The sequence below is a fragment of the Aspergillus japonicus genome (genome assembly GCF_003184785.1).
Source record: "Aspergillus japonicus CBS 114.51 unplaced genomic scaffold BO86scaffold_6, whole genome shotgun sequence".
NCBI classification, from domain to species: domain Eukaryota; kingdom Fungi; phylum Ascomycota; class Eurotiomycetes; order Eurotiales; family Aspergillaceae; genus Aspergillus; species Aspergillus japonicus.
In genome coordinates this window covers 783095-802434 of record NW_020291643.1, presented here as the reverse complement: position 1 = coordinate 802434, position 19340 = coordinate 783095, and the positions used below count along the sequence as shown (strand labels likewise).

At 54.1% G+C, this 19340-nt stretch overlaps 10 protein-coding genes across 10 annotated transcripts; 7 read left to right on the top strand and 3 right to left on the bottom strand.

Moving 5' to 3' along the window:
• Positions 1 to 441: 441 nt before the first annotated feature.
• On the top strand, positions 442 to 2263 carry BO86DRAFT_331931 (MFS general substrate transporter). The gene is made up of 3 exons (XM_025668764.1): positions 442 to 708; positions 761 to 1132; positions 1215 to 2263. Exons 1-3 carry the CDS (start codon positions 535 to 537, stop codon positions 2136 to 2138), a joined length of 1470 nt encoding a protein of 489 aa, XP_025531316.1. The 5' UTR covers positions 442 to 534; the 3' UTR covers positions 2139 to 2263.
• A 151-nt stretch (positions 2264 to 2414) lies between these two features.
• Positions 2415 to 2670, bottom strand: BO86DRAFT_396423 (uncharacterized protein; the record flags this gene model as incomplete). Its single annotated transcript, XM_025673400.1, has 2 exons — positions 2415 to 2425; positions 2484 to 2670. 2 exons carry the CDS (start codon positions 2668 to 2670, stop codon positions 2415 to 2417), a joined length of 198 nt encoding a protein of 65 aa, XP_025531315.1.
• A 791-nt stretch (positions 2671 to 3461) lies between these two features.
• Positions 3462 to 5248, bottom strand: BO86DRAFT_355359 (allantoate permease family MFS transporter). Its single transcript, XM_025669619.1, has 4 exons — positions 4935 to 5248; positions 4449 to 4872; positions 3979 to 4381; positions 3462 to 3916 (listed from the first exon to the last, which is right to left on the bottom strand). The coding sequence occupies exons 1-4, from the start codon at positions 5152 to 5154 to the stop codon at positions 3485 to 3487; spliced, it is 1479 nt and encodes a 492-aa protein (XP_025531314.1). The 5' UTR covers positions 5155 to 5248; the 3' UTR covers positions 3462 to 3484.
• A 363-nt stretch (positions 5249 to 5611) lies between these two features.
• On the top strand, positions 5612 to 6771 carry BO86DRAFT_355356 (DUF1445 domain protein; the record flags this gene model as incomplete). The annotated part of the gene is made up of 2 exons (XM_025669618.1): positions 5612 to 6478; positions 6625 to 6771. Exons 1-2 carry the CDS (start codon positions 5669 to 5671, stop codon positions 6769 to 6771), a joined length of 957 nt encoding a protein of 318 aa, XP_025531313.1. The 5' UTR covers positions 5612 to 5668.
• Positions 6772 to 7050: 279 nt separating this feature from the next.
• Positions 7051 to 8785, bottom strand: BO86DRAFT_416296 (MFS multidrug transporter; the record flags this gene model as incomplete). The annotated part of the gene is made up of 5 exons (XM_025674959.1): positions 7051 to 7960; positions 8023 to 8352; positions 8405 to 8478; positions 8536 to 8557; positions 8613 to 8785. 5 exons carry the CDS (start codon positions 8783 to 8785, stop codon positions 7051 to 7053), a joined length of 1509 nt encoding a protein of 502 aa, XP_025531312.1.
• Positions 8786 to 10432: 1647 nt separating this feature from the next.
• On the top strand, positions 10433 to 11893 carry BO86DRAFT_453851 (NAD(P)/FAD-dependent oxidoreductase; the record flags this gene model as incomplete). Its single annotated transcript, XM_025677022.1, has 3 exons — positions 10433 to 11355; positions 11406 to 11702; positions 11750 to 11893. Exons 1-3 carry the CDS (start codon positions 10519 to 10521, stop codon positions 11891 to 11893), a joined length of 1278 nt encoding a protein of 425 aa, XP_025531311.1. The 5' UTR covers positions 10433 to 10518.
• Positions 11894 to 13028: 1135 nt separating this feature from the next.
• Positions 13029 to 14401, top strand: BO86DRAFT_407231 (alpha/beta fold hydrolase). Its single transcript, XM_025674246.1, has 3 exons — positions 13029 to 13413; positions 13467 to 13669; positions 13731 to 14401. The coding sequence occupies exons 1-3, from the start codon at positions 13148 to 13150 to the stop codon at positions 14381 to 14383; spliced, it is 1122 nt and encodes a 373-aa protein (XP_025531310.1). The 5' UTR covers positions 13029 to 13147; the 3' UTR covers positions 14384 to 14401.
• A 138-nt stretch (positions 14402 to 14539) lies between these two features.
• BO86DRAFT_386376 (NADH:flavin oxidoreductase/NADH oxidase) lies at positions 14540 to 16011 on the top strand. Its single transcript, XM_025671317.1, has one exon. It carries the CDS (start codon positions 14613 to 14615, stop codon positions 15930 to 15932), a length of 1320 nt encoding a protein of 439 aa, XP_025531309.1. The 5' UTR covers positions 14540 to 14612; the 3' UTR covers positions 15933 to 16011.
• Positions 16012 to 16194: 183 nt separating this feature from the next.
• Positions 16195 to 17281, top strand: BO86DRAFT_386375 (peroxiredoxin family protein). Its single transcript, XM_025671316.1, has 5 exons — positions 16195 to 16334; positions 16392 to 16504; positions 16579 to 16742; positions 16789 to 16926; positions 16987 to 17281. Exons 1-5 carry the CDS (start codon positions 16288 to 16290, stop codon positions 17020 to 17022), a joined length of 498 nt encoding a protein of 165 aa, XP_025531308.1. The 5' UTR covers positions 16195 to 16287; the 3' UTR covers positions 17023 to 17281.
• A 478-nt stretch (positions 17282 to 17759) lies between these two features.
• BO86DRAFT_386374 (type 1 glutamine amidotransferase domain-containing protein) lies at positions 17760 to 18862 on the top strand. Its single transcript, XM_025671315.1, has 3 exons — positions 17760 to 18030; positions 18096 to 18333; positions 18390 to 18862. Exons 1-3 carry the CDS (start codon positions 17953 to 17955, stop codon positions 18779 to 18781), a joined length of 708 nt encoding a protein of 235 aa, XP_025531307.1. The 5' UTR covers positions 17760 to 17952; the 3' UTR covers positions 18782 to 18862.
• The last annotated feature ends 478 nt before the right edge of the window (positions 18863 to 19340 follow it).

The following is a 19340-nucleotide window of genomic DNA, read 5'->3' as shown; positions in this document are numbered from 1 at the left end:
TATAAGCATGCCCATCTTTCAAAGATCCGACGTGCCAGATATCATGGACAAAGATATATTTCACACCAAAATCCATGCTATCTGCAATAGCATCAATCGTGACTCCCCACGATTCATAACTGCACGACGAGCGGTGAACCAAGAAACCAAGCCTCCACTATCTCAGCAGGGTGTGCACTCAAAACCCACCGACAGATCATACGATATCTCCCACGAGAACCCTCTCCCACCACGGACCGCGGAGAAAGCGAACCGCAACAAAAAGTGGATCTCGTCCGAGCCCCGAACCCTACTAGGTGCAAACCGCCAACCAGACCGCCGGAAATTATCAGCCGGCGGGGCCCAAGAACCCGGTATCGGCTCCGAATCATTATCTGATCGGCAACCGCCGTCCATCTAGCTCTGATTAGGGCTGGCCACGACAGCGCGAGGACCCGCCTGAAGATACGGAGCAAAAATTCTTAAATGTGCTTACTCGCTCATGGATTTATTTAATTACGAGGGCTGCATCCTTTTTCAACACGTACCCTGAAAATGTCAGTCGACCCAGCGACGGTAGCAGGGGCTGATGCCCCGGCCAGCCAAGCTCCAGCAGTCTCCACCGTCAAAGAGGGCGAAGCGGTGATCGCAGACCGTGAACTGGAACGCGGCCCACAGAAGCCGTACCGGCCCACCAGATGGCAGAGCAACCTGACTATTATCAGCTGCGTACGCTGACTCCTCCCTGCCCGAAGAGAATACATTCTAAACCGTGTGACAGTACATCGCCAACTTCAGCGACGGGTTCCAGAATCAACTGGCCAACCCCACCAATGTCATCTTCACCCACCTGCTGGGGAAATCGGGCTACCCCGCCGAGATGAAGACGCGGATCAGCAACTCGCTGATCATCGGGGCCATCCTTGGGGTGCTGGCGCTGGGGTACATCTCCGACATGATCTCCCGCCGGGCGGGGCTGCTCTTCACCTCGGGGCTGGTGGCAGTCAGCACCCTGATGGCGGCCGTGGCGCTGGACGTGCACCCCTCCCCGAACATGCTGTGGTACTTTGTCATCGTGCGGGGGATCTGTGGGTTTGGGGTTGGGGGCGAATATCCCCCCAGCGCTGCTGCCGGCCTGGAGGAATCCGACGATGTGAGTTCCTTCTCCACCCTGCACCAAGAACAGCAAGAAGGGCAACTGTATAGCTCAGGCATCGGACCTAACCACGACGCAGTTCAACCGCCGCTACCGCGGGCCCGTCTTCGTCTCCTTCACCACCCTCATGGCAACACTAGCCTCCCCGATCCTCATGATCATCTACCTAATCACGCTGAAAGCGAGCAACAACAACCTCCCGGTAACCTTCCACGCAATCTACGCGATCGCGACCCTCATCCCAGCAACGATCATGGTGCTCCGCTTCTTCATGACGGACTCAACGCTGTACCACAACAGCAACTTCAAGCGGCAGCGCAAGCCGCTGCGGTTCTACTACCTGCTGGCGCGGCGGTACTGGCGGCGGCTGGCGCTGACCTCGCTGGCGTTCTTCCTGTACGACTTCATCAACTTCCCGAACAGCATCATGTCGAGCAGCATCATCGCCTCGATGGTCACGGACGGCGACCTGCAGACCACCGCCGTGTGGCAGGTCATCCTGGCGGTGCTGCCGGTGCCCGGCGTGGTGGTGGGGGCGTACCTGACCAACGCGATCGGGCGGCGCTGGACGGGCATCGCCGGGTTTGCGGGCTATGTGGTGCTGGGGTTCATTATCGGGGGCTGTTATACGCTGTTGTCGCGGCATATCGCCGCGTTCGTCGTGCTGTACGGCCTGCTGCAGGCGTTCGGGCACATGGGCCCCGGCGCGACGATCGGGTTGATCAGTAGCGAGTCGTTCCCCACCGCGATGCGCGGCATGGGGTACAGTATCGCGACAGCGTTTGGGCGCACCGGCGCGGCGGTCGGGACGGAGTGTTTCACCCCGTTGCAGACGGCGGCGGGCGATAGCGCCACGTTCTATCTGCTGGCGGGTGTGGCCGTGCTGGGGATGGTCGTGTATTGGTTTCTGCCGGAGAGCGGGGAGTTGGATCTCGAGGCGGAGGATCGCGAGTTGGAGAGGTATATGGGGATGCATGGGTTTATGATGGAGAAGGGTCACTAAGGAAGTGGGGAGGATGCTCGCTGATTATAATGAGAAATGATGTGGTCATGATTATGAGAGATGTTGCAGCAGAAAATATGCAGTTGATCTAGGCATTGTGGCATGTGCTACTAAGGATAATACACGAACTCATTTATATCCAACAAGAAATCACAAAAGAGCCCAGTGAATCCATTATATCCACATCTTGAAAAAAAAAAGAAACAAAAACATTTAAAAAAGGTATCTCGGCACACATCCAACCCCCATCATTGATTAAATGTATATCGCATCATCCTAAACCACCTCTCACCATCCATTAGCACGTCGAATCATCTCAGACAAAAATCACTGAACTAGACTTACCATGAAGCACGGGTACTTTACCCTCAACAGGTCCCAGCTCACCACCTCCCCCCGCGTCCACCAAACCCACCCCCACCGCCATAATGGCCACCACGACCGCCACCAAATCCCCCCCGGCCGCCGCCACCACCACCCCACCCGCCAGGACCGCCAGGACCGCCCGGGCCCCCGAAGCCACCGCCGCCATGGTGGTGATGATGATGATGATGATGACGACCACCACCGAATCCACCCCCGCCGCCCATTGGCATGCCCCCACCACCAAATCCCCCAATCGGTCGGACCGGAGGTCCGCCCATTCCGCCGCCCATCATGCCCCCGCCATGACGGCGACGGTTGCCCATGAGCGACATGCAGGTTCCCATTTTGTGTTCCGGTAGAAGTAGGTGTATATCGCGAACTGTCTAGCTCGTAACAGCAAGGTGGAGGAAGAGGTAAAGTAATTCGTGATTCGTCTAGTAGCAAGCGATGATTACAGAGGACGTAATATCGTGTAGAGTAGGTAGCGTCTATCGATGCGTTGGTTTGTGAAGTATGATCTCAACACAATTCGTGGAAAGAATCTTGTAATCACCAAGCAATGGTATTTGTAATCTTGTATTCAATGAATGTCTTGTCCCCGGGAGGACAAAATCCTCCAAGGTTAAATACCTAAACCCCCGAGGGCAAAAAGTATTACGCGCGGCCTGGTTCCTGGGCATGCGAAGTCGTTGCGTCATCGGCGCGGCGCAGTCGCAGGCTATACTCGGGGTTGGTTGGTGCAGGGTGGGTGACATCAGCGGGACACCACCCTCGCTCGCCCTGTAGGGCTGGGTTGGCGCGGGCTTTATTCCGGTTAACCTTATCTTTTTTGCCCCCATGTTCTTTGACCACGGAATTGGTACACACGTAAGGACGGAAGAGATCGAAACTGGAACAATGTAGAAGGAAACTTGAGAGAAGATTTCATCCGACCGGTTCATGAGTTTTGTTCCTCCGGTAAGGTAATATGCGAGACGATACTAATAAATGTATGTAAACTCCAACTCCGCATCCCCGGACTGCACCCGCCGGCGGTCCTCCATCTTCCCCTCCAAGATCTCCGCCTTGACCCGGTTCTCCCGGCGCAGATACAGCGCATGCGCCGTCACCACCCCCTGCGCGACGACCAACGCACCCATTGAGAACGAATTGCCCAGCACGTACGGCGACGACCGGTACACCTGGCCCGCCACGATGCCCGCGCAGTTGCCGACCGTCTGCTGGAGGCCGACGGCCAGCGCGCGCCGGTACTGCGGGGCGAAGTTCACGTTCAGCCACGCCACGTTCAGCCCGACGCCCGTGTACACCGCCACGCCGCAGAGGTAGGTGGCGAAGTACTTGACCGGGTCGGAGGAGACGGCCAGCAGCAGGATGTAGCCCACGATGCCGAAGATGTTGGTTCCGACGATGAACTGTTTGACGGAATCGGGTCAGCTCTACTTATCGAAGAATTGAAGTGGGGCGGGAGGCATACGACTGCGAATTTGGAGTACCGATCCGCGAAGAACGCGACCGTGACAGATACTGCGGCGGCCCAGATGTACACCGGGACGGTGAGCACGTTGCTCATCAAGGAGTTATAGCCTAGACTCCCGAGGATGGTCGGTAAGAACGTGCTGAACCCGTAAAGCAGGATGTCTTGACAGAATTGAGTGATGGCGCTGAAGATGAGCTTGGGGTCGCGCAGGGCCAGTCGCATCTCCTCCCAGCTGAAGTTGTCGCTGCCCATGTATTTCTGACGCTGAGCGTTGCGGACGCGCATCATGTACCGCTCTTCTTCAGTGAGGAAGTAGGCGGTCGTGGGGTCGTTGGGGAGACCAAACCAGATGAGCAGCGCACAGATGATGCTGAAGAGGCCCTCAATGATGTAGACCCATCTATTTGATTGTGTTGTCAGTTGCGTGACACTAGGGTCAGAAGGAAAATGTATCAGGGAAGATCTACCTCCATCCAGCTTTCCCTGCGACACCGTCCATGTGTAGTAATGCGTAAGCTAGCAAACCCCCGACTGCACCAGAAATGGCGGCGCAGCTCATCAGGTACGAAACTCGCTTAGCTTGCTCCTCACGCCGGTAGACCATGGTCAGGTATAGGTTCAGACAAGGGAAAAGGCCCGCTTCGCAGGCTCCGAGGATGAGACGGGTGGCGTAGAGGGAGGCGACATTATGAATAAAGCCGGTGAAGACAGTGGTGATAGACCAGACTATGCACAGGCCCGTGAGGATGTTGCGGGGTGTCAGCTTCTTCATCGCGACCGCCCATGGCGACTCAAGCAGGACGTAAGTGGCGTAGAAGATCGAGACGGCGATGGAGAACTCGTTGGTGGAGGCCCCAATGTCCTCGGGCATTCCGGCTACCTTGACATTGCCTGGGGAAGGGATGATCAGCATGATGACCATTTGAGCTGGGGACAGCAGGGACAGCACACACCAATGTTGCTCCGGTCGAGAAAACAGGACAAATAGGTCAACATGATGATCGGCACGAAAGCAAAATCCAGCTTCAGGAGAAGTTTCTTCTCCTTGACTGGGTCAAGAACCACATCGTCGATGTCGCCCAAATCGGTTTCCTCGGTGGTGTTCTGCGGGGGTGGTTTCTGGACCGTCTGTTTACGGTCCAGAGGGATATCGTGCGCACGTTCGAAGGACATCAGTGCTACAATTGGGTAAGGTAGAGATTGATGATTCTAGAAAGCTGTCACCCAGACCTAGAACACTCAAGGGGGCGCCAGGGGCGGCATTAAGAACCGTGGGAACATCACGGTTCTGGTACTTGTCAGAGTGACATAGATGCCCGGCGATAAGGAAGGGGAAGAGGGGAGTCTCCAAACCGGCTATCTCCAACCCCGTACGCCAATCACCGGCAATTGACAAAAGCATTCACCAGGGTTACACCTGCATCGGCCCGATAGTCTGATAAGCGGTGGAGATAGCGAGGCTGTCATTGGTGCAGTGCCACGAGTCGATGGGGAGTTGATGCGGGGATCGACTGATGCTTATCATCGCCATCCCGCATATCGGAGCCCACATGCCGATACCACTGATATGGGGTATTCACCTTCGAATATGGCTATCAAAGGAGTTGCAAAACATTATATCAATGGGAGAACTTTACACAGACACGTCAATCGACAATCCTAAGTTCTGTTCGCGAACGACAGCACAATGACCAAAGACACGCTCCTCAACCCACCCGGCCTGCAACCCAGCGCCATCACCGAATCCTCAAAAACAACCACCACACTCCCAAGCCACCAAGCCCGCCTGGACAGCCGCCACAACCTAATAACCAACACCTCCGGCCTAGCCCCGGGCTACCTGCAAGCCAACCTCCTCATCCTCCCCGCCCGGTACAGCCAAGACTTCCACCAACTCTGCCTCCGCAACCCCGTCGCCTGCCCATTACTAGGAATTTCCCGCCAACCAGGCAACCCGTACCACATGCAGCCCTCGGGCTGCATCACCACCCCAGAAGACTTCGATATCCGCACCGACTGCCCCTTATACCGGGTCTACCAGCACGGCAAACCAATCGCCACGCACCAGAAGAATCTACTGCCGTTCTGGCCGGACCCGAGGCACACACCCTCCCCACAGCATGAAGACACCGAAAGGGCAGAAGAATACGTATCCTTCCTAATCGGCTGCTCCTACTCCTTCGAATCCGCCCTCACCGCCGCAACCCTCACCCCGCGCCACCAAATTAATGGCTGCCTCGTGCCCATGTACCGCACCACCATCCCGCTCCTCCCCGCCGGCATCTTCACGGGCGCGCGCACCGTCGTCTCCATGCGGCCGTACCCCGCCCACGCCGTGGAGCGGGTCCGCGCCGTCACGCGGCCGTTCCTGGCCACCCACGGCGAGCCGGTCGATTGGGGGTGGGAGGCGCTCGCCCGGTTGGGGATTGCGGATTTGCAGGCGCCGGATTTTGGGGAGCCGGTGCCGGTGGAAGAGGGGGAGGTTCCGGTTTTCTGGGTGCGTATGTTCCTTGTTTGTGTTTTCGTTACGTTATTCCCCCGGGGAAAGGGGAATGTGCGGGGGATGTGGGGCCTTCACGGGCTAGGGAAGTTTGTTTGCGGTTCAGGTTGGGGGTTTTCTTGCTAATTTGGTGATGCCAATAGGCTTGTGGGGTTACGCCGCAGTTGGCGGTGGAGGCTGCCGGGGACAAGATTGAGGGGTTGGTGTTTGCGCATGAGCCGGGCCATATGTTGGTTACGGATTGGAGGGAGGAGGATCTGGTGCGGTTGGGGCGGGGTCTCGGGGTTTGAGGAGGGTGGGTAGTTGTAGAGGTGGGTTGGGTGGGAATATTATGCTAGTCTTTCAGAAAGTAACGATGCTTATGACAGAGAGAAGATTCGTTCAATGACATGACTCGACCACTGTAGCACATTTATCAATTCATCATATACTAGTAACATTACTGCCACCGTCAACCACCTTTTGGTCCACACCCATCACCCCTCCCATCATTATGCATCGCAACCACGGCCGTTACACAAGCAGGTTATGTACTTCATTCCCCAATTCACACGCCGTACACGACAATCTCACTTCTCCCTCTCCTCCCCGGTAGTCCCCAGCTCCTCCTCGATCTCCAAACTAAACCTCGCAAATTGGCTCCGAGCCCGGATCTGCTCCCCATAGCACATGAATAACACGGGCACGGCACAGAATACTGTCGCCAGGGCCGCCAGCACCGAAACCGCAACATTGGCCCCCAGCCCATCGAACATCTGCCGGGTGAACAGCGGGAATGCCCCGGAGGTCATCGCCCTCAGGAACTGGATGGCTGCCGTTCCGCTCGCTGCATAGCTCAGGTAACTGTCGGACAGATACCCGTATAGCACGGTGTCGAATTCGTTGAGCGCAAACCCGATCATGACGAGGGCGATGGTCGGCACGATCCAGGGCAGGTCGGTGACGCGCGGCGGGATCGTCCAGGCAAACCACCAGAGCGCCAAGGCGAAGACGGGCGCCCCAATCACCAGCCCGTACAATTTGTCTTCGGGCTTCACAGGCTGCTTGGCGGCCTTGCGGGCGTCGAAGATGCGATGATCCAGAAAGCGCGTGAAGGTGCTGAAGACTACCCCGACTCCGATCGCCACGAAAGCCAGGCAGGACTGGGCCGAGGTGTAGCCCATTGACTCGTAGATGGGCTGCAGGGCTTCGGTGAAGATATAGACCAGGGAGAAGGAGAAAGCAATCATGGTGGCGACGATGAAGATGAGCAACTCGCCGAAGAAGAGTTGCAGGGGGCGGAACAAGGAAACGCGGACGAATGTTCGGAAATCCGGGGTGTGGTCGGGATTGAGCGGCTGAAGGGTCTCGTTGCCGGTCTCGTGGCGGATTCTCGCGACTTCGCGAGAGAGGAGGAGAGATGGACGGGATTCTTTGATGACGAGAAAGAACGCGGTAAGGACGGCAAATATGATGGCGTAGATGTAGAATACCCAGCGCCTAGAATGATTAAGGATATCAGTCAGTAGTGCTACAGGTGCAATGCAAACGCCGGAACATACCACTCCATGTGAGCAGAGATGTATGTACTCATGATAGGCCCCAGCAGTAAGCCGACGTTGGACGCAATCGTCCAGATAAATATCACCCATATCCTGGCCCGCGAATCGAACATCTCCTCAATGCTGCCGCCCCCAACAGTGTAGGGCACCGCTGAGAGACATCCCGCAATGATACGCGCCGGAATCACCGCACCCAGCGAATGCGTCATCCCAATAACCAAGCAGCATACCGCACTTCCCGCAGAACTGATAATGTAGAGGTTTTTGCGGCCAAAGGACTCCGACCACGGTGGAAATATGATTGCTCCGAATATCTGGCCCACCAGAAATCTGACTTGTCAGTATCGTCGAGGTAGGTCCGGCATTAGAAGAAATCCCTTACAGTGTCACAAAGATAAACGTTGCAAGCGTATTCCCGAGGTGGTAGTCAACTTGGGCCTTTTGAGCCGCCAATGTCTAGACACGTTAGAAACGCCCGACAATATACAGCGAGACAGGGGGTCGAGGAATTACTCCGGCTGTGCTTGTAGCAGTCCTATTAGCTGTTAGCGTTTGTCCTTCCTTCATTGCATACATGGCGGTAGCCATACGTGAATGTATCCAGAAGAAAGATGATACTACTGTCAAAGGTCTTCCGGCTGGTGGGCCAGTTGCGAGGCTGCTTCTTGTTATACTTGCCCCAGCGGACGTACTGGCCGTCGGCTGTGAGGTCAAGTTGGTTCTTGAGCAAGTACTCATCCATCGCAACAGATTCAGAAACCATGGACGTCAATTCAGTCTTCATTGTGTCGGAGGTGATTGCCTGTGGAAAGCTTCCAAGGCCAGGAAAACATATAGATAGACCTTTCACGGGGAGAATATCCCGGGCCATGCCTGGTGGAGGCTATAGCAGCTACCGCATTTCTCACAGCCAGCCATGCTGGAAAGATCGACACAGCTGCCAAGTCGAGCCCCCCTTGTTGGTGATGCTGGACGTCATGACCGCGTGTATCTTCCGAGACCAAGATGATGTGATAGGCCACGCCTGTCATGACCGCAGAGGGACATCGTCCTCCTGAGATTGAGGAGCCAGGTGATCATTATGGAGCTCTCGAAGAAGTTGCTCTTGAAGGTCGACTAAGCTTGTCTGTGACTTGGAGGGGTGAGCAAGGGATGAGCGACCGACGTCTGATATGCAGGGCAATAGTCGATGCGACCATCTTCTTCCATAGATCATATGAAGTGTGTCTTTGATGTAGCTCTGGGGAATGCCCCGTCTCTCAGACCTGACAAAGCATTCTCAGAGATACAGCATCCTGATCGGAGCTTATCATCGATAGATGTTGTATCTTTACCTCTCAGGTGAAGTGGTAAAAGTAACGGGTTGAGAAATTGGCGGAAGTGGAAGAACATTCCACGCCGGACGATGCCTGGGGCTCCCTTCCCTCTTTAGTTCCCTCCAATGCAAGGGGCGCATGAAAGATGACGAATAAGGCGCATACAATGCGTCTGCTCGGAGAATTTTCTATTACCATATCCAGGCAGTCTCTCCTATAGTTTCCTTGAATCAGCTTCTCATGCATGACTTGCCTATCCCTTGCCCCATAATCTTTTTCCCAGGTGACCTTATTTGCCCGTGAACCCGCCAGACGCACGACCACATGCAATTTTCGCATTGTGTGCATAGCATGAGATACTGATGCATAATTCACAGATCCGTGAAATAAATGTGGGGACTGAAGTCGTTTGCAACTTGGTCATTTAGAATTCTCCATGTCCGTGGCGATCACGCTTTTTGTTCGTCAGCCTCCATTAGAGAGAGCTACTATCTACATTTGATAGCCAAGACCTCGACTGAGGTGATACATCCTACGTGGAGGCATCACCCGTCCAGCGTGCATGCTATTACAAGTCAATCGATGTCAGCGATTCAACTGTACGAGCTAGGAATTTGCTCTCTTCCGGAAACCAAATTGGCCAGTACAGATATATCATGCTACAAACAGGCCCAACATCCAAACCTTGGACAAATCCAATTCTCCGAAGACGGAGATACCGAGCCCGGACCCCGTGTCCGCCCCGAGACTCATCTCCGTTCACCAAGTCTACTCCGTACTACCTTTCAAACAATAAATCCTGGGGCCTACATCATCCAGCCTATGAGCGCTCACCTCGTATAGCCCCCCTGCACTCACAACCAGTCACTAGGCTGAACCATGGAACCTCCTTTCTTCGGATCGGATCAGATAAGATGTCCGGTCACAACAGTGGGGGGTACGGAGTAGAATGGTAGTAGATCAGGTCATTCGGAGCAATTGAATCCTCCAGTCCTGTACTCTCAGACCGTAGAGACCGTACATATACGTCCATTCACCCCAGGTCATCGCCCCCAAAGAATACAACGGGGGAAACTCGAGTTCACAGTCATCCACCACGCACAGAAAAACCAACACCGCACAAATATCCCCAAACAAAAACCTAAAAAAAGAAAATCACCACACCCTGGCACTGGCAACAATGCTACACACCCTCCTCCTTATCCTTAAAACCCTCCACCTAACCCTTACACAACTGACCACCCACATCACTCTCGCGCTCGCCCCGCGCCTCCACCGCCTAACCTATCGCGCCGTCCGGGACCCGAAAAACATCGTCGTAGTTGGCGCCTCCTTCGCCGGCTACCACGCCGCCCGGGCGCTCGCCTCCACCCTCCCAACGGGCTATCGCGTCGTCGTCATCGAGCGAAACTCCCACTTCCAGCTCACGTGGGTCCTGCCCCGGTTCTGTGTTGTGGCGGGCCACGAACGAAAGGCTTTCATCCCTTACGGGGGGTATCTTGCGCCTGTGGCGGAGGGGGCATACACAAGGGTTACTGGGGCGGTGGGGAGGATTGTTCTCGGGGCTGCTGCGGGAGGGGGGACAGTCGAGCTGGAGGAGTCGGGCGAGGAGATTGCGTTTGAGTATTTGGTTGTGGCGACGGGAGCGGTGGCTGCGGGTTTACCGTCGCGGGTTGGTGTGAGGACGAAAGAGGAGGGGATGGAGATGCTAAGAGGCGAGCAGGAGAGGATTCGGGCCGCGCGGGATGTGGTCGTGCTTGGGGGTGGGGCGGCGGGGGTGGAGATGGCCGGGGATGTGAAAGAGTGTTATCCCGGGACAAATGTCACGTTGGTGCATTCGAGGGAGAGGTTGTTGAATCGGGGGTATGGAGAGGGGTTGAGTCGGAGGGCGTTGGATGGGTTGCAGGCACTGGGGGTGAAGGTGTTGTTGGGGGAGAGGGTGGTGATGGACGACCAGCTGGAGCGAACGGAAGAGGTCAAGTTGGAGTCAGGTCAAGTGGTAAAGTGTGATTGCTTGGTAGGTCGGGCGTGTATGCTACTGAGCGAGGAGCTGGCTGACGGTTGTAGGTCAAATGTGCCGGGCAAAGGCCGAACTCAGGCTTGGTGAGGGAGGTGTCGCCTTCGTCCATCGCTGAGTCTGGCCATATTCGCGTCCGTCCTACGTTGCAGCTTGTGGACAAGGTCTGCAGTCGGATATACGCAGCTGGAGATGTGATCGAGGCGGATGCGGTGCAGAATGCTCGTGGCGCATTTCAGCAGGCGGAGGTGGTTGCAAAGAACATCGTGCGAGCAATCAAGGGCAAGACTCTTGTCGAGTACCAGCCAAAGTGGTGGGAAAGTGCGACAAAGTTGACGCTCGGTCTAGTGAGTAGGCGCTCCCACTATCTGCAGGCGAGGCTGACGATGTGCAGAACAAGAGTGTGATGTACATGAGTGACGGGTCGGCCGAGTTGGTTCTTTCCACCAAAGGCAAAGAGGAGCTGGATAGTGCCCGCGTCTGGAAGTTCTTCGGGCTGAAGCCTTTTGTCGATGTTCAAAAAGAGAAGAGCATTTGATGGAGGCTCTTTGGATTTCAGCTTCTTTTATGTAACGAGATAAATAGCGTGCCATCTTCCTGTAGGCAAGGACGCCCATTCTCAGCCGGTCCTCTATTTCCGAGCCCGCCGCCGAACGCCTGTCGAGCGCTGATAAATAGCGCAGCATTTGCTGACAACGGTGATTCTCTTTCTTCGACTTGGTCTTGCTTTCTGAAATCAAACGGAGGAAATCTTGTTGATGTTTTCCCCGTGCATCAAGAAATCTTTCTCATAGCATTAACAAGCACAAGATACAATCCAGCAGAGATTCAAGTAACTCTGGGCCATGTGGAGCGACCAGTGCCATGCAAACTTCCATCTTTCCTTCAGTGACGAGGTCGATAGGCGCTTCTTGACAAGATTTGGAATTTTGGATCGCTTTAGAGGGATCATTTTGCTTATCCCGGTTGTTTGATAAGACGGTATCAGGTATGTATCTCTGGCTTTGGTATTGTTGAAGAAAGTTTTGTTGTACTAAAGAAAGTATTGTCAGAGCTGATCGAGAAGTCGATGGTAGACATTCGAGTGTGAGTCAGTTTGTCCTGGTGTAAACATAACATCACCTCAAGGGAAATTCTGACATCAAGAATAGGTCGTGACTTGAACTTTTGTGATAAAATCATACTGCACTCCCGAAAGTTGTATACTCATTGCATCATTCAGAACCGATTCTCCTTGCCAGTTTGATGAATAACCCCAACAGCTAGCTCGACGTATGAATATCGCATCATCTTTGCTTCTCCCAAACGACCGGCCAGCTGTCAAAATAGAAAGGCGGCATGTGCATTGATGGTATTCCAAACTATGAGATATGCTCGGCCTTAGGCCATCAAAGCGTCGGGCCCGTGGGCTTCAGCCTTAACGCCGATGTAATAAGGACATACCTCATAGGGCTAAGTCAACCAAGCCTTGCAACTAAGGTACTGTACCTGTTCAACTAACCAACCAACTTGCCCCGCTCGATTTCCACAACAAGCAAAGCTGACACCCACCTGCACTGTGCATGGATTCGGTGAGATTCGTAATGGCGCTGATACCTCGACTCTCGGCGAATGAGGCGCAGCATGTTATACGAGGCAGGTTTAACCTAACTCAAAAAGTGCCTTCTTTGTTTCTCCTCCTTAACTATGAAGAGTACACTCCCTTGATCACTGCAGGCAGCCTTGTTCGAATTTCTTCTCACCTTCACCTCAGTATTTGCCAATATACGTATGCCGATCGTACTAACCTCCAATGGCAGTCGCTCCCGAGTTATTTGAATTCACCGCGCAGAAACGCTTCCACCAACGGTTCATTCTCCCCGCGACAGCAGATCATGGCCCTCTGGCTGTGACCTATGCTGATGTCGGGCCGCGTCAGCATGAAGATGGAACTCCGGTACCTACGATCTTAGCCGTTCCTGGGATGGCAGGGAGCCGACTATGGCTTTATCACAAAGACCACCTAGCAAATGAGATTGGAGTCAGGATACTGTCTATCGATCGGTGGGTGGCTCGCTCGTATTGATGCAATTTTCCGAGTCGGATGCTAGTCCGATTGCTAAGATTAACAGCCCCGGGATAGGCGGATCAACGCCTGTCCCAATCGAGAAGCGGGTCTCTGTTTGGCTAGAATCCGTTACAGCGCTGCTGGACTATCTGTCAATTTCGCATGTGGTGCCTATTTCGCATAGCGCAGGCACCATTTACCTGCTGAATCTACTTGTGCACAAGAGAGACTTGCTATGGCCACAGACGCCAATCGCAATCCTTCTCGGTGAGTGACAGTGACTAGGTACGATGGTACCTTACGCAGACTTCGCTAACAGATCGGTTAGCCCCCTGGGTCGAACCCAAGCATTCCGATGTGTTGTCCATGCAGATGGCTCAGATGCTTCCCAAGGGGATACTAAATCAGTGGAACAAACTTATTGGATTCACCTTGACCAAGGCAGCACCTACCTTAGGTGCCAGTTCGGGCATCCTGGCGAATATGTCTTCCAGCTTACCCGGAATGGGCAGGAGCCTTGATCCCGAAGAGCATGATGCTTGTCTAACCACATACGGAATGCCTGTAGAAGCTGTGGAGAAGCTAGAGAAGATCACCATGGAGTACATGTTTACCGAAAGCTCCACCGGCATCAATGATGAGGCGATGGTCTGTCTGAAGAAGGGCTCGTTGGGGCTGTGGGGGGCTTGTGAGGATCTCCCGGCTTATGTCCGGCAATTGTTGCAGTCGGAACAGGATCACAAGCAGCATTATCCACAAGAGGCGCCCCTACGGCTGGTTGCTGGTTTTGCCGAGAAAGATAGTATGATCAGCTCTCGGGGGCAGCGGTACTTTGAACAGTGCTTTACGCGTACCGATTTAGGAGGCGGAGTGGCTTTTGAATCCGTGGTAATGCCGGGGACCGACCACGATTCTATCTGGTCAACGCGGACAGGAGTGTTGGAGAAACTCATGTGGGACATCAAGGAAATCGCGCAGTAAATGCCGCAGGAAATCAAGAGTTTTTCGTGTCTCAAAGTGTGTCCTGCGATAACATCAATTAATAATGCATCCGTGCTCACGGCATTTGTCAGCAGCTCCTTCGACACTTCTCTGACGCCATTCTGTAAAGCTTGCTGAGTGCAAGTATAAGAACCATCCCATTGCCCAAGCCTACCATGATACTTGATTCACTTACCAGATTCAATTATTTGTGCCTGCCAAAGCCATCATGAGCCCCTCTACTCTTGTGGTCAAAGCCGACCACCTTCCCTACTACACTCCCGCCAATAATGCCGGCGCTGCCGTTCAACCCCGCGATGCCGCCACGCCGACCCTCTTCCGCCCGCTGACGATCCGCGACGTGACCCTCAAGAACCGTGTCGTGGTCTCGCCCATGTGCATGTACTCCGCTGAGCCCGATCTGTCCTCTCCTCATGTTGGCGCCCTAACCGATTATCACATCGCCCATCTGGGCCATTTCGCCCTCAAAGGCGCCGGTCTAGTGTTCGTTGAAGCGAGCGCCGTGCAACCGAACGGTCGCATTTCCCCTAATGATGTTGGATTGTGGGACACAGCCCCGGGGTCGGAGCAAGTCAAGGCTCTCGAGCGGGTCGTACGCTTCTGCCATGCCCAGGGCGCCAAGGTCGCGGTGCAATTGGCCCACGCCGGACGCAAGGCCAGCACAACGGCTCCTTGGTTGGCCAAGGAGGCCGGGAAGCCAACCTTGAAGTCGGACGAGGACGCATTCGGATGGCCTTCTGATATTGTCGGGCCATCAGGTGGGAAGGAACATATCTGGGACGGCACAGGCGAGGGATACTGGACGCCACGGGAGCTGAGCACGGAGGAGATTGATGAGCTGGTCAAGGCCTTTGCCAGAAGCGCTGAGGCGGCCGTCCGAGCTGGTGTGGATGTTCTTGAAATTCACGCAGCGCATGGATATCTTCTGAACCAATTCTTGAGTCCAGTTACTAACAAGCGGACGGACAAGTATGGTGGGAGCTTCGAGAATCGCACCCGACTTCTGCGTGAGGTCACGACGGCTATTCGAGCGGCGATTCCCAGCGGCACCCCGCTATTTGTGCGCGTGAGCGCGGTCGAGTGGTTGGACGGGAAGGCTGTGGCGGCCGAGTCCGGCACTTGGGATCTCGACAGTACTATTCGCTTGGTTGCGGATCTGCCGGAGCTCGGAGTTGATCTAGTGGATGTCAGCTCTGGTGGTAACCACAAGGACCAGAACATTCACATGAGCAACAAGAATTATCAGGTCGATCTGGCAGGCCATGTGCGCAAAGCCATTCGGGAAGCGGGAGCATCGACACTTGTGGGCAGTGTCGGATACATCACGGAAGCAGAGCAGGCAAAGGAGATCGTCGAGGGAGCGGAAGAGGCTCGCGCAGCGGAGGACACTCTGTCTGGATCATCCCCACGCGCTGATCTGGTGTTTCTGGCTCGCCAGTTCCTGCGTGAACCGGAGTGGGTGCTCAACGCCGCGAAGACGCTGGGAGTCCCCATTGAACACCCGGTTCAGTTTAGGCGGGCCCTCTAGCGGGCCAGAATTAAGGTTATGAGAAACGATCCGACTTTTGTAAATAGATTTGTATGTTCTGAATAGATTTTTGTGTGTGTCTGTCTCATGTTCATATGTTGAGTAAGTGAGTAAGTGAGCTGAAGTATTTCCAGCGGGATGCGGGAAGCAGACGGAAAGCGCCGAGGTCCTCGCGCTTGACCGCATCGGAATGACGAGCTGCATAACAAGTAACAACTCATCAACCGCCACTGTTTCATCGATGCGTTTGCTCCCTTAAGAACGCCAACCCCGCACTTCCTCCTCATCCTCCCCCCTCGTTCTCAATTGACTTTTGCCCAACAATCAACCACAATCCCATCCATCCAACATCACCATGGCCCTCAAACCCGGAGACTCTTTCCCCTCTGACGTTGTGTTCCAGTATGTCTTCATTTTCCAAAGTGAACGGTGAATCTTTACTGAGAATCCATTGGATAGGTACATCCCCTGGACAGAAGAAAGCGGCGAGATTACCGCCTGCGGAATTCCCATCAACTACAACGCCTCGAAAGAATGGGCCGATAAGAAAGTCGTGCTCTTCGCCGTACCTGGTGCGTTCCAATCTACCCCATATTTGCTCTCGAAGCGGAACAATGCGTGCTAAGATGCCGATCCGAATTCATAGGAGCCTTCACCCCCACCTGCTCCATCAATCACGTTCCGGGGTACATCCAGAACCTTCCGCGACTCCGAGAGAAGGGCGTGGAGGTGGTCGCTGTCATTGCCTCCAATGACCCATTTGTGATGAGTGCTTGGGGCAAGGCCAACAACATCAAGGGCGATGATATCGTATGTTCTTCAATCGAGTCTCCTGTTCCCCAACTGACGAGTCTAGCTCTTCCTCTCCGACCCCGATGCCAAATTCGCCAACTCCATCGGCTGGGCGAACGGCGGCCGAACCGGTCGATTCGCGATCATCATTGACCACGGAAAGGTGACCTACGCACAGATCGAGACCGAGAAGGGAGTCAAGGTAAGACGCCAGCTTCCATCCATTGGCGCTGTTTCAGTGATTTGCTAATTTTGAGCATAGGTTTCTGGTGCAGACGCTGTGTTGGCCCATCTGTGAGGATAGTGATATGGATAAAGCAAGTGAAGAAATCTATAGAGAACAGTTTCGTGCCTGCGTCGTGTCTCAGTGGTTGTGGTTCTGTAGTTCTGTAATACCGAAGAGACCAATCCGTCGACCCCCATTTCCAATTGGTTCGAAGCTTATGCGATCGACTCTCGAATCTTCCACCATTATTTGCAGGTGATCCGGGGCAATCAAACATGGCACTGATTAGGATCTTCTGGGTCAGGTCCACGACTCACGGTTATGAGACGTCTTTCAATTAGAAGCCATCAAGCAAGCATTGCTCAGCATGTATTAACCTGATTTTTGGATGTTGGCCCAGCTCAGTCCTAATAAGGTTATCTATAGTCTAATAGCTTAATACCTCGGGCAAGTTTGAGGCGTAGTCCAACATAGATAGAGTAGTCATCTCTCCGCTGCTTGCAAATCCTTCCAAAGAGCTTGTTTCAGTCTCCTTTCGTACCTAGCTTTATTAACGCCCTGAACTTGCTCGAAAAACGTGTTTTCTTACAGCGTAACGTGGGATGAGTGGGTCAACCCCATACGGTGTAAGCAGCTTGCATGAATCCTCGGACTTAAGACCGATTCTCGGAAATACTGGATGATCTACATCCAATCACAATTTGGAATCCCTTCTGGAAACCCAGAGAAAGCAGTGGCATGTTTTAAATTGTGTAAGGGAAAAGAGAGGGAATCCACCCGGGCCAGAATCGAACCGATAGCTCCAGGCCGGCTAATCAGTTTTGAGGAAAGTCTCCTGTGCCCCGCCCGTTCCCGTTCTTTGCTGGCTGAATAATCTCTGTCGAGCTCTTGATGTCATCCATTTCTGGGAGACTGCAGCATCTATATAAACCTCAAAGCAAGAAGCATTGATCGAGGGCCACAACATATAGTCAATTCCACACTAACCATACACACTGCAAGATGGCTCCCAAGGTTCTCGTTGTCCTCACCTCTCAGGACCACTTCCCTGCTAACAACCACCCCACCGGTTGGTATCTGGTGAGGACCCCGCCATCTGCACAAAAATCAATCTCTATGACGATTACCAACTGACCTGTCGATAGCCCGAGTTCGCCCACCCCTGGGAAGTTCTCCATGAGAAGGCTGAGCTGGTCATCGCCTCCCCCAAGGGTGGCAAGGCCCCTCTCGACCCCAGCTCCGTGAAGATGTTCGAGAACGACCCCTCCTCGACCAAGTTCCTGAAGGAGCAGGAGGCTCTCTGGACCAACACCGTCAAGCTGTCCGATGTCGCCTCCAAGGTCTCCGAGTTTGATGCCATCTTCTACGTGGGTGGCCACGGACGTAAGTCTCTTTGTCATCCCAACCTGTCAATTGCCAAAGGTACTGATTCCCACTAGCGATGTACGATCTGCACAGCGATAAGACGTCCCTGGCTCTGATCCAGGAGTTCGCTGCTGCCAAGAAGCCCGTCGCTGCCGTCTGCCACGGCCCTGCTGTGCTGGTTAACGCGACTACCCCCTCCGGCGAGCCTCTGCTTGCTGGTGCGGAGGTCACCGGTTTCTCCAACACCGAGGAGGACCAGGTCGGCCTCAGCCCCATCATGCCTTTCATGCTGGAGACTGAGCTGAACCGCGTCTCCGGCGGCAAGTACGTCAAGGCCGATGAGCCCTGGGGCGAGAAGGTTGTTACCTCCCAGGTCGCTGGTCTTGGTGGCGTTGTCATCACCGGCCAAAACCCGGCCAGTGCTACTGGTGTTGGAAAGGCAATCCTCAGTGCTCTGGGATTGTAATTGATCTGATGTATGAAATGATACCTAGATATGCCGACCTGATAAGTCTAATTAGTGATTAATATACATCTTCCGTTCGCGAGGATTGGTCACTTATGCTTCGAACCATAGACAGCGAGGCGAGATGTGCTTTGATGATCTACATAACTCCACTACTGAGAACCACTGAGAACCACTGTCCGCAGTATGCAGTCTCGTTGGTCTGAGACCTGAGACGTGTTGCCCATATCTTTCCCTTTCCATATCGTCTGGGAATACCTCGCCCGACGACTCTCAGACAGCATAATTTCCAGTGACGGGCCTGTGTCATTCTAGATACCGAGGTTCAGGTCAGGTAACATGTCATCTTGGTTAGGATCGTTCCTTCGCAGATATATCGGAACACATACGCCGGCGGAATCAGACAACGGTCGATCTTTCCTTCATGACGCCAATTGACGTCTAAAACAACCGACTTCTATAAATGGATTATCGGGCTTGACAGAATCTATACTACAATCCTTCTCAGATAGTGCTTTTTCTTATTGTGAGACATCATTTTCAATAGGCTATCATTGAT